We start from the raw sequence: 11805 nt of genomic DNA on the forward strand, positions 1-11805 counted from the left end.
GAAAGGAAGAGAGATAAAGAGTAGGAGAGAGACAGAAAAGAGAGAGAGAGAAAGGAATAGAATGGCAGAGAGAGAGAGAGAGAAAGGAAGAGAGATAATGAGCGGAAGGAGAGAGACAGAAAAGAGAGAAATTAAAAAAGGGGGGAGAGAGATAGAAACAGAAATAATGGCAGGGAGAGAGAGGAAGAGATAAAGAGCGGAAAGAGAGACAGAAAAGAGGGAAAGGAAAAAGGAGAGAGAGAAAGAAATAGAATGGCAGCGAAAGAGAGAGAGAGAGAGAGAGAGACAGAGAAGAGAGATAAAGAGTGGAAAGGAGCAAGAGATAGAAACAGAAATAATGGCAGAGAGAGAGAGAGAGAGAAGAGAGATAAAGAGTGGAAAGGAGCGAGAGATAGAAACAGAAATAATGGCAGAGAGAGAGAGAGAGAGAGAGAGACAGAGAGAGAGAGAGAGAGAGAGAGAGAGAAGAGAGATAAAGAGTAGAAAGGAGCAAGAGATAGAAACAGAAATAACGCTGCTCTGCCCCTTTAAGGCTGAACTTGTTTCTTTCAATCAAAGAATTTTCTTACTCAAAACACTCAACCTTGTCTCTCTGCTGCAGTGCATTCTGGTCTCTCTCCTGCTCCTGTGGGTGGAGAAACTGGTCTCTCTTCTTCTTCTACGATGGATTTCTCCCTGTGTGATTGTTGGACGTCTCTCGGTGCAAAATGGCGGCTCTAGAAAGAAGCCCTCGCTCTTTGATTCTGAGGGACTGACACCAAAACCTGACGTTTACCGCTGAGGTTTTAGATCGCTGAGACAAAATGTACTCAGAAATGTAAGATACCAATAGATGTTTTTTAGGGTGGATTTCTCCTTTAAGTTTACTATTTACTCATCAGTCACAAATATTAGGGGTGTGAAAGTAGGATGAAGATGAAAAATAACTAAAAAGTGAATAACATATCGAACCAAACAGCTCTACACACACTCAGCGGTGTCTTGTATGTCCTGATTATGGAATAAAATAACCAAAACAATCAGCCAAGCTTGCTGTTTATAGACATTGTGCGTTCACCGGTCAGAACATTGTCATATTTTCCTGTGTTTTAGCCTGGGATGGAAGCATTTCAATTTTTTAATTAACTAAAACCGTTCTTGGCCTTGAGCGCTGGCAGCCGCCGGCGAAGCTAAAATAGGATCAGGTGCGGGTGCCAGGAGCCGCTGCACCCCCACCCAGCCCCCACCCAACCCCCCACCCGCCCCTCTGTGCCATCCTTGGCATAACCTACGCTGACATTTCTGAAGGGCACAGGGCCGAGGTGTCCCGGGGACCCGCGGAGAGCCAGGTAATCACTGGCGAGCTGGCTTTCCCCCCCCAGTCAGCGTTATTTATGGATGGGAGGTTCGGGTGGGGGGGAGGGAGGGAGGAGGAGTGGGGAGGCTCAGTAACTCATGCGCCGTCACGATCGCTCCCTCCATCAATCCATCCTTCCTTCCTTCCTTCCTTCCGCTCTCCCTTCCCACGCCTTCTCTGCTTTAATTGTCCCCCCGACCCGATGAAATCAAGCGGTGGAAGGATGGGGGAGGGGAGGGAGGGGAGGGGGGGTTGTCTGTCCCTCCGTCCCTCCATCAAAAGTGATTTTTTTTTAGGGCTAATGGGGGCGCTATAATTAAAGGTCCAATTTTTTTATTTTTTTTTTAAACTCTTTATTGAGGAATATAAAGTTTTAAAAAATGACATTCCTGGTATCTGAGACTTTTAAAAAATTTTCACAAAATTTCACAACAATTTGAAATTTTCACAGCAACTATCCCAGGAATAGAAGGAAAAAAACAGAGAAATACTCTACTAAGGTCAAAATTTACTGGTCCAATTTTGAAGAAATTTTGAGAAATTTCTCGTGTTTAAAAACATTCGTTGAAACAACTGATTGGCCTGATGAGGGCGCTATAATTAAAAGCCAAAATTTTTAACGTAGAAAAAGATAAAAAATCATCATTTGGTGTCAAAACTCAAATTTTGACTCAATAAAATTTGGCGTTTCCACATCGCTCATCGCTTAGTTTTGATTGGTTGCTGGCCAAAGGTGGAGGGACGACATTTAGCCTTCAGTCTTATCCGGTACGACCTAAAGTGCAAAAGTAGAATACGCTTCAATTCCTACATCACCAACATATAGTGATAAAAATAGTCGCTAAGAAGAGTAGTAGAAGGCAATTTCCTTTCGTCATTCATTCATTCTCTTCCTTTCTTTCTCCCTTCCTTCCCCCATCCTTCTCTCCCTTTTCTTCCCAGCATGCCTCCCTGCACTCATCCCTCTCTGCCTGAGCGGTCGGTTCCGGCCTCATCAGTATTCAGACCGCACAGGGAAGTGGGCTGTAACTGCAGGGAGAGAGACAGACAGGGAGAGAGAGAGAGAGAGAGACAGGGAGAGAGAGAGAGAGAGAGAGAGACAGGGAGAGAGACAGGGAGAGAGAGACAGACAGACAGGGAGAGAGACAGAGAGAGAGACAGGGAGAGAGACAGGGAGAGAGACAGAGAGACAGGGAGAGAGACAGACAGAGAGAGAGAGAGAGAGACAGGGAGAGAGACAGGGAGAGAGACAGACAGACAGACAGGGAGAGAGAGAGAGAGAGAGAGAGAGAGAGAGACAGAGAGAGAGAGAGCGAGAGAGAGAGAGAGAGACAGAGAGACAGGGAGAGAGACAGTCAGAGAGAGAGACAGACAGACAGACAGTCAGAGAGAGAGAGAGAGAGGGAGAGAGACAGACAGACAGACAGTCAGAGAGAGAGAGGGAGAGAGACAGACAGACAGACAGTCAGAGAGAGAGAGACAGAGAGAGAGAGAGAGAGAGACAGGGAGAGAGACAGACAGACAGACAGAGAGAGAGAGAGACGAGAGAGAGAGAGAGAGACAGAGAGAGACAGAGAGAGAGAGAGAGAGACGAGACAGAGAGAGAGAGACAGACAGACAGAGAGAGTCAGAGGAGACAGAGAGACGAGAGAGAGCAGACAGACAGAAGTCAGAGACAGACAGAGTGAGGAGAGACAGGGAGACAGACAGTCAGCAGAGAGAGAGGAGAGAGACAGAGAGAGACAGACAGCAGAGAGAGAGAGAGAGACAGAGAGAGACAGAGAGAGAGACAGAGAGAGAGAGAGAGAGACAGAGCAGAGAGACTGAGCCTACAGAGATACATCCTGCCTTCTTCCGATACACTCCAGACTAACTGAACACTCACCTCATCCTTTTCTTATGAAACACTTCCTTCTTAACTCCGCATCATCTCCTTCTTAGATCACGTTTAATGTGGTGAACAGGGACTGGAAGCTTTTTCTACTCCCGGAGGAAAGCAATCATCCTAAAATAACATCCCCTCTTCTCATCACTTAACACATGCTCCTTTACATAGACTAGATGAGTTTTGTCTCAAATCGATGTTGAGATCTACTCTGATCTGATCAACTCTGAGAAACGAGCCTTGGACGGTCTCAGTCTGGTATATAATGCTTCTCACTTTGCTCTTTCTGCGTTTTTTCACACATCTTAATATGCGCTCATGCTATTCTCAGTCTCTAATGGGTCAGTGAGGAGAAACATCTACAAATCTATATATCGATATCACGCTTTTCTTATTTGTCTCAAGCCTTTCTTACAGCTAATACAGATGAATATTCTCATGTGCATCTCTCTATGCTCCTAATGGAGGTTTTAGGAGAGAGACTTCAGATATCAGCGATCCTAAATTAATACAATTTTGAGATATTCTATATTTTAAGCAGCAGATCTTTCCCACTGACTGCCAGTTCCCAGCAAGAGTCTGACAGACGGCGGAGGAGGCCGAGTTCAGCCGTCAACCCAAAAAAAGCACGAAATGTTCACAATATGATATTATGGCAGCAGCAAAAATTCATCTTAAACAGCTTTGGAAACGGTTTTGAACTGATATCAGAAAGACATTTAGGTCCTGACTTCATAAAACGATGCAGGTGGCAGCTAAGGACGTCTCAGCTTTTACTTTTAACTTTAAAAACCCAATATGGAACGGGTGTTTAAAGTTGAATCAACCATCTATTCAACATCTATTCAATGTCAGAATCTCTGCTGGGTCGCTCTGGAGAAGAGCCTCAGCTGAATGCATAAAATGTAGTTAAAGTAAAGTTCTGCCTGAATCTTTATGGTCTAGTGAACTTGTCAAAGCTGCAGAGGTCTGCTTGTGTCAAGGTGTGCACATAAATCTAACTTGAGGTGTGTGTGTGTGTGTGTCTGTGTGTGTGTGTGTGTGGGGTCTTTGGCATGATGTGTTGTCCAACTCAGGTCAGGAATAGGTATGGAGGGATAGCTGATGTCCAATATCTTTAAATTTGACCATTTTCATGCCAAAAAAGTACAACTAATCAGCGTTTCACCTCTGAAGCAGCATTTTAGACCATCATGGGACACTAAAACTCTCCATTGAAGCCCAGACTAATTAAATTATTTTAGTGTTAGTAGCTCAATATTTCAATCTATGTGTCACATGTCAGAAATCAAAGAAAACTGACAGATTTTCTGCTTCACACATAAAGTAGAAGGATTTTAGATCTCTCTACTGGAGAAAAAGGGATTACATCTAAATTCGTTTCATCCTGTGTGACCCAAAACTAATGATCTACTGTAAGTTAACGCTGGATCAGATCGGTAATCAGTATTGAACGGGTATTGAAAAACTGATGAGTGCATCCTTAAAGGAGATAATATGCGTTTGTTAGAAATCAGAAACAAAGCAGAGGTGGATAAAATACTGTAAACAGGATTCCTCACTTCATCCCTCAGGAGTTGAGACCATTGGAGCGCAAAGGTGTGTTTTTTTCCCCCTTATCATTTGTCTTAATCGATTTTCTGCACATTCTGCACATGTTATATGGATCTTTGGCCTCTGCAATATGTTATCTCTAACCACCCTGATACTGGACTGATGTGGACTGAAGACAGGCAGGAACTTTCTGCTGTGACAAGTCTAAATTCACCAGACACTTTCCCTATTTTACCAGTTTAATAAAAGCATCAGGTCCTCCAAATTATGGTGTCTGGTATTGACCAATTTACCAACCACAGCTCTACTCTACCTGCGTTCGGCTGCTGGCTGATAGTAATTTCCTGGCCTGGCATTTGCTCCGGTGAAGTGACACCAACCCAGCGTGAGCAGGTGTGTGCAGACCTGGATCCAGACTCACGTGAAGCAACAGACGCTAAGTCAAGACGCCAAACTGTGTCTCGCATGTGATTTATTAATCTTGTTGAAACGTCTCTTCTAGAGATGCACAACACTGACAAAGATTAGTGCTTTTCTGCAATTTGCAGTGGTAATACGAATTACGATACAAGCAGATATCGCTTTTTCTATGTAGTTTGTTCTCCAGTACTTGCTCAGTAAAAATACTAATTCTGAATATGGAAATTTGGGAAAAAGAAAGCTTTTCCCTGATATACAACTTGGTTTTTAGGCCAGGGATTCTGCACATCATAAGGATAAGCTACTTGTTTAGTCTGAAACACCTTTCTCTCTAAGAAATATAATGGCAGTCTTCAATATTGCACTTTTGATATTCTATTGATTAAAGGAAAGCAACACTGCAAAACAACATATATCTATTTTAGTAGGCCCATAGGCGAACATAGGAGTTTCTGTGCTTCTGATTTGAAATAGCGACTCTACTCGGATATTTCTGTCTTCCTACGTCTACGTTTCAGGATTTGTTGCATCAAAATTTCATCATGAAGGCTAGTGCAGTGATTTTGAAACCTTCACCTGTCAGGGGAAGGCTCCCTGTTAGCTCTTTCCCTGGTGCAGCTGAATGCTAACGTTAGCATGTTAGCCAGTTAGCTAGAGAACTCTGCTTGCTGCTCTTTCTCATTTTGCGTTCTTTTGCGGTCTTGTGTCCTCTATGATGTGTTTATAATATCTAATGTTTTTGACAGATGAGACTTGACAGATGAGAATGAATGGGAAGCCCCAAGATTCATTGCAAAAACGACGCATCACTTCCAAACAGCGCTATAATCTGGACAAATTTGGGAAGATCGTTTTCCAAAATGACACAAACATCGACTTTCTTGGATTTGATATTCAGACACAAGTTCCAAAAGCTGAGAGAACTATGCATGCCTCTCTCCTTTTTTAAATTAGCCGAACCTTGACATACTGCCATTAGTCTATCAGAGGTGTCTAGTGCTCACAAAAGCGCAAAAAAGGCATGTTGGGAAACTGAGTATCTACACAATTTCAGTCAGCTGTTTCTCCCAGTTCCTCCCCATGCAGTTTCTAAAATAAAATACTGCACAATCCATGGGCTGATATGGAATAAATAAGCATTATTAAGCGTATATAAGCATGTTTTACATCCATTAACTCTCCTGATGTTAGCTTGCTTTAAGTGTGCAGCCCAGTAAATCTGACAGAAAGATAGACCGACCTCCTCTCTGCTCAGGGAGATAAAAGGATGTTTGTTGTAGATGTGGTTTGATTAATGATGTTCCTTACTTAATGGCTAGATAAGCTACGGAGATGCTTCCCCGGCCTTGACCATTTCATTAGTGCGAACTCCCTGTGCGGCTATAATCACATTTGGATTTTACTTTTAACGTTCATAATTTGTTTATCAAAGTCACTTAAGCTAAGAGTGCGCTTCCTCCGTGCGGTTTGCTGTTTTCGCCGCAGCTGGTGCGGCATGCATAATGCAACGCCAGGCTGCGGTTCCCGAACGCCCCGCCGCTTCAATCCACCACCCTGACAACCTGCTGCCTCCCCTGGGGGGGGGGGGGGCATCCCAGGGGTGGAGGGGTGGGATGAGGGTGGAGGGTGAAGGGGGGGGTTGTCTCTCCTCACCTCCATCCACTCTCCCTCACATCCTCCTGCCGTTGTTTTTGCAGCAGTGAGTGCTGGCAGGTCAGCATCAGCATTTATCAGCAGCCAAATGTCCTGTCAAAGTGCCTTTGAGCAACACACTGAAGCTTTGACCCGCTCACTCACTGTACATCACTCTGGATGGAGAGAAGTCAGCTTAATGCTTAAAATGTAAAATGTAAAAATATGCCTTTTGCACTCAAAAACGAATGCTTTTATTAATACATGGAAACCTTCTCTGGAATATATGGATGTAAACATTTCTGCAATATTGACCAGAGCGATAAGTTGATAAGACGCAACCTTCATTGATGCTGTATTAACTTATGTGACTCCTGACATTATACGTTTACCTGTAACAAAGTGGCATCATAAATATATGTGTGCTGAGCTGATTTTTGTTAAGTTTTGGTTTTCATGTCATTCAATTTTGTTTCATTCTTATTTTGTTGTGTCCTATTTATGTTTACATATATATTTTTGCTTCACTCTTTACTGTTCTGTAAAGTCAATAAACATATCTCTAAAAAAAAAAAAAAGTAAAAATATGCACATGTATAAAAAATGAAAATGAAAAATGATTTCACCTCTAATTAGGCCGCCTCATACAAATTCACAAGATCAAAACACACATCCTGCATCATCGTTCTTTTTAAAGGCTTAATCCAAATGAACCCCCAGGTCTTGAAAGCGAGTCGAGGGGGCAACAGCTCCGGTGATTAATTAGCTGAGGTGTGCGTGTGTGTGTGTGTGTGTGTTTGTGTGTGTGTGTGTGTGTGTGTTCTCCGCCTGGTGAGCAAAACACTCTCTGTACTCAGCATCTCCTCACAGTTTCCCTAAGCAGCATCTGCGCTGAAGCGTGTCGTTTTTCGCCAATTAAGCCAAAGTAAGTGACAGTCGCTCCCATGGGGGGGTGCCATCCAACAACCGCCCCCCACCTCCACCTCCAACCCCCCCCCACCTCCTTCGCCTAGCACCTCTACTCCCAGAGCGCAGTGTGACACTTGGCTCCTAACAAGGTGTAGTTGTCATGTGTCACGGCGACAACACGCCACAGGTTACAGCAGCGTGCGTTTCCAGTTTTTCATCATCATAGGTTATAAAGGCTTGAGATACAGTGTGTGTGTGTGTGTGTGTTGTGTCTCTATGTGTATTTGTACACTGTGAACTACGCCCCAAGTCTCTGTACTAGCACCTGCCCACTTGGTATAATGTGTAATGTTAAAGGACAAAATCCACCCTCAGATCCTCAGACCTCAGATTTACTGTTTTGGTGAACCCACTTTCCCCTCAACCTGCTTCTACTTCAGTTAGTGATTTCCTACGTTTCCCAGAATGCCTTTCAACAACCCCCACAGAACGGGCCTGAACTTGTTGAATTCAGCTGTGGGGTTTTACATGCAGGTGCAATAGCGATAGTAGAAGGGCAAGAGAGAGTTTTCCCTGTCGAGAAAAAGCGAGAGACGCGCCCTGAACTCACAACGCATCATTGCTTGTCGCTGCATTGCATTCTGGTCTCTCTCCTGCTCCTGTGGGTGGAGAAATTGGTCTCTCTCCTACTCCTGTGGGTGGAGAAATTGGTCTCTCTCCTCTTCTACGATAGATTTCTCCCTGTATGATTGTTGAACGTCTCTTGGTGCAAAATGGCGGCTCTAGAAAGAAGCCCTCGCTCTTTGATTCTGAGGGACTGACACCAAAACCTGACGTTTACCGCTGATGTTTTAGATCGCTGAAACATTTTCTGATATCAAACTCCATTGTAACTCCACCGGCAATACCTGGACGTGACGTGGCGGCGTCTACGATTGGCTAGTTGTCCACGGGAATCAGGAAAACACACCAAACAACAAACTGAGCCCAGAAATGCAACGTACATCACCAATAGCTGCTTTTAAGTGTTAAAGTGTTTTAGGGTGGAATTCCCCTTTAAAGGCAAGTGGAATTACTTCCCCATGGTTGTAATTAAAGGTGAATCTGAGGCTAATAAAGCTGAAGTGTAAAGTCTGATTAGTTTCCATACAGCGCCGGCCTGCCATGTCTCAGGTTCTGCTGCTGTCAGAGCAGGTTACTGGGGGATGCTGGGTATTTTTTCCCCTATACATCTGTGGCAACAACACAAACTGAAACACCGACACGACGGCGTCACAACAGCACTTCTACTGTTGACAATCAGCAACCTATAGGAACCTGTGGGGGAGGGGGAGGGGGGAGGGGGGAGGGAGGGGGGAGGGGGGAGGGGACGCTCACCCAGACGGTGGAAAGCCTCGGTGGCGGCGTGGCGTAGGTTCTGCATGCCTCCCTCCTGTCCTGTCCTGTCGTGTCCTCCTCTGCCTGGATCTGGGTGTGTGTGTGTGTGTGTGTGTGTGAGGAAGAAGAAGAAGGTACGGAGCTCCGCTAGGACCCGGGCATCCTCAGCGCTCCCTGGGACGAAGCATCAAGCGGCAGCAGCAGCAACAGCAACACTCTCCTGAGTCCTGACTCCCACTGCCTCCTCCTCTCCTCCTCCTCTCATGCCATCAACAAGCTGCAAGGCACACTTGTTTTTGTGTTTCTATTTCTCCTCTCTCTCTCTCTCTCTCTCTTTCTTTATATTCTTCTCTTTCTGTCTGTCCTTTCGCCTGAAGGTGTTCTTGTCTCTCCCTTGCTCTCTATCTGTTTTCCTGTCTCTCTCTTCCTCTCCTCTCATGGTATTACTCCCTCCCTCCTCTCTCTCTCTCTCTCTCTCTCTCTCTCTCTCTCCCTCTCTCCCCAGCTCCTTCCCGCAGTGACCACTATTGCCCGGGACTCAGCCAATCATAGCGGCCGGATAAGAGCCGCCGGCCAATAGGGAGAGAGGTGCAAGAGCCGAGGCTGCTGGAAGTGTGTTTTGAACAGTAGGAGCATCGAAGTGTTCCTCTGTAGTGTGTGTGTGTGTGTGTGTGTGTGTGTGTGTGTGTGTGTGTGTGTGTGTGTTTTTGTAAATGGGCTCCAGAGGGCACAAGAGAGTTGATCACCTTCTACAGTATATGTGCTGCATATTCCAGCATCTTCAATGAGGGTTTGCAGACATCAACACACACCCAGTGACCTTTTGTTGGCAATTCCTGCAGCTGGGGAAAGAAAAGTCAGTGATGAAACAACAAGAAAGCAGCGATAAAACACAGAGAGAAGAAGGGAAGTGGTGCGAGTGTGATAAAAACCCTCAGGGGCTTATGAAAGTCTCAGAGATGAAGAAAGATCTGAAAAACAAGTACTAAGACACATCTGAATAGGATAACAGAGACTGAATGTCAACAAAACAGAAGATCTAGGTGTGTGGTATAAAGACAACAGAATACATTCGTGACAAGCAAGGGAAATCAATAAAATGCAACTTTAAAAGGACCTAATAGCTGTGTTAGAACTGAATCAAATGGAGAGGATAATGTTTAAAACTTTCATTTATTTTAATTCATTTAGCAGTGTTTTCAATAAATATTAAAGGGCTCAAAGGCAATACTGTGATCAATTTGCATAGAAAGGCTACCACAGGAATTTAATTAGCCTACAGTAGCCTACAGCATTTAGGACATTTAGCCTAATAGATATCATATGTACGTTATACAGATATGGTCTAATGCAGCTAGGCCTATTTGTTTTTCTGAAACGATAAAGTTATGATTTTATTAAACTACAGGTTTTAGCCTAGAATGGAATCAGATTTATTTCATTTAACTCATTCATTGTAATAATTTTAATCTGTTTCCCGCCTTTTTTTCGTAGCCATTTCTAGCTACCATCCAGGTCATACAGGTACTATGTAGTTGGTATACTGTACAAAGGTGTACTAGACTAGGCTATAGGAATAACGTTATAACTGTCTTTTCTCGAACTGGGGGGCTTGCTTCCCACAATATTAACTTTTGTTATGCACTGTAATCATAATACCTATTATGAACTATTATACAACAGTACAATGGCTAAAATTGGTACCTTGTATATTGTACACATGATTTTTTACAAGCTAAACGCCTCCGCGTTCTTTCTGTTTTGAGTCTTCTCGGATCCCGTTGATTCTGTCACAACAACATAGCAGCAGCTGAGCGTCATCTGAGAGGAGGAAAAAATAAAGAAGTCTCACTCTGTTTCTACTTCCGTGTACCGCATCATCGCGAACCGCGGCAGGACTGTTTTGGCATTCATGGAAAACGTATATAGAATATGTGGCCGACATATTAAATTAAGCACCTAAGGTTTATCTGGAATAAATTACAGGTTTGAACCAGCTCAGTCACAATGGTAACGGGGGTGGTACTAGCCTATAGAGTAGAAGCAGATTACAAAAGCAAATGTCTGACTTAGATTTTAGCCATACTGGTTTAATGGCGTAACCAAGGGCGTTTCGGCTTTATGCCTATACCAGTCTCTGTGTAAACTGCAGGAGGAGAGCGTCTGCGTGGGTGTAAACGCCCACTTCTGCAGAGTCAGACCGAAACGCGGTCTAGCTTTTACCTCTGAGTGACTCATCTTCACAATAGGCGATCTTCGGCTTTAGCGGCGTCTCTCTGTCAACATTAGGAGATGAATAACAGCCAGCGGCATTTACCAACCAAGTTAACGGATGTATGTGTAGCTTGCTTGTCTGACTATACGCCTCAAGGACTGGTGAGTGGAGCCAGCCGGAAAGATAGCGTCTTTATGTCTGACAAGATAAAGAAAAGACACCTGTAGCTTGGGCTAGCAATTTGGCTAGTTAGCTGGGTTGATTAGCTAGCTAGCTAAAACGTTATCTCTCTAGGCGAAGAATCACTGTCAGTAGTAACAGCGATACGGGATGGAAACACCTGCCAGCAGTTGTATATCCTACTACATAATAATTTGGTTAGTAGCAGGTGTTGGCTAACCAGGACTGGCGGGGTATTCATGGATTTAGCTTACTGTTTAGTACAGTATCATGCTTGTTTTTTGGCACATCGCTTTG

At 44.2% G+C, this 11805-nt stretch overlaps 1 protein-coding gene across 1 annotated transcript in view; it reads right to left on the bottom strand.

Annotated features, from left to right (window-relative positions):
* The window catches only part of cdk15 (cyclin-dependent kinase 15), a 49794-nt gene extending 38803 nt beyond the window's left edge, over positions 1–10991 (bottom strand). Inside the window, exon 1 of the mRNA XM_078291234.1 lies at positions 10987–10991. Within this exon, the coding sequence (XP_078147360.1) occupies positions 10987–10991 (5 nt within the window). The remainder of the gene's footprint in view (positions 1–10986) is intronic.
* Positions 10992–11805: the final 814 nt, after the last annotated feature.

This window comes from Centroberyx gerrardi, chromosome 21, assembly GCF_048128805.1.
Source record: "Centroberyx gerrardi isolate f3 chromosome 21, fCenGer3.hap1.cur.20231027, whole genome shotgun sequence".
NCBI lineage: Eukaryota > Metazoa > Chordata > Actinopteri > Beryciformes > Berycidae > Centroberyx > Centroberyx gerrardi.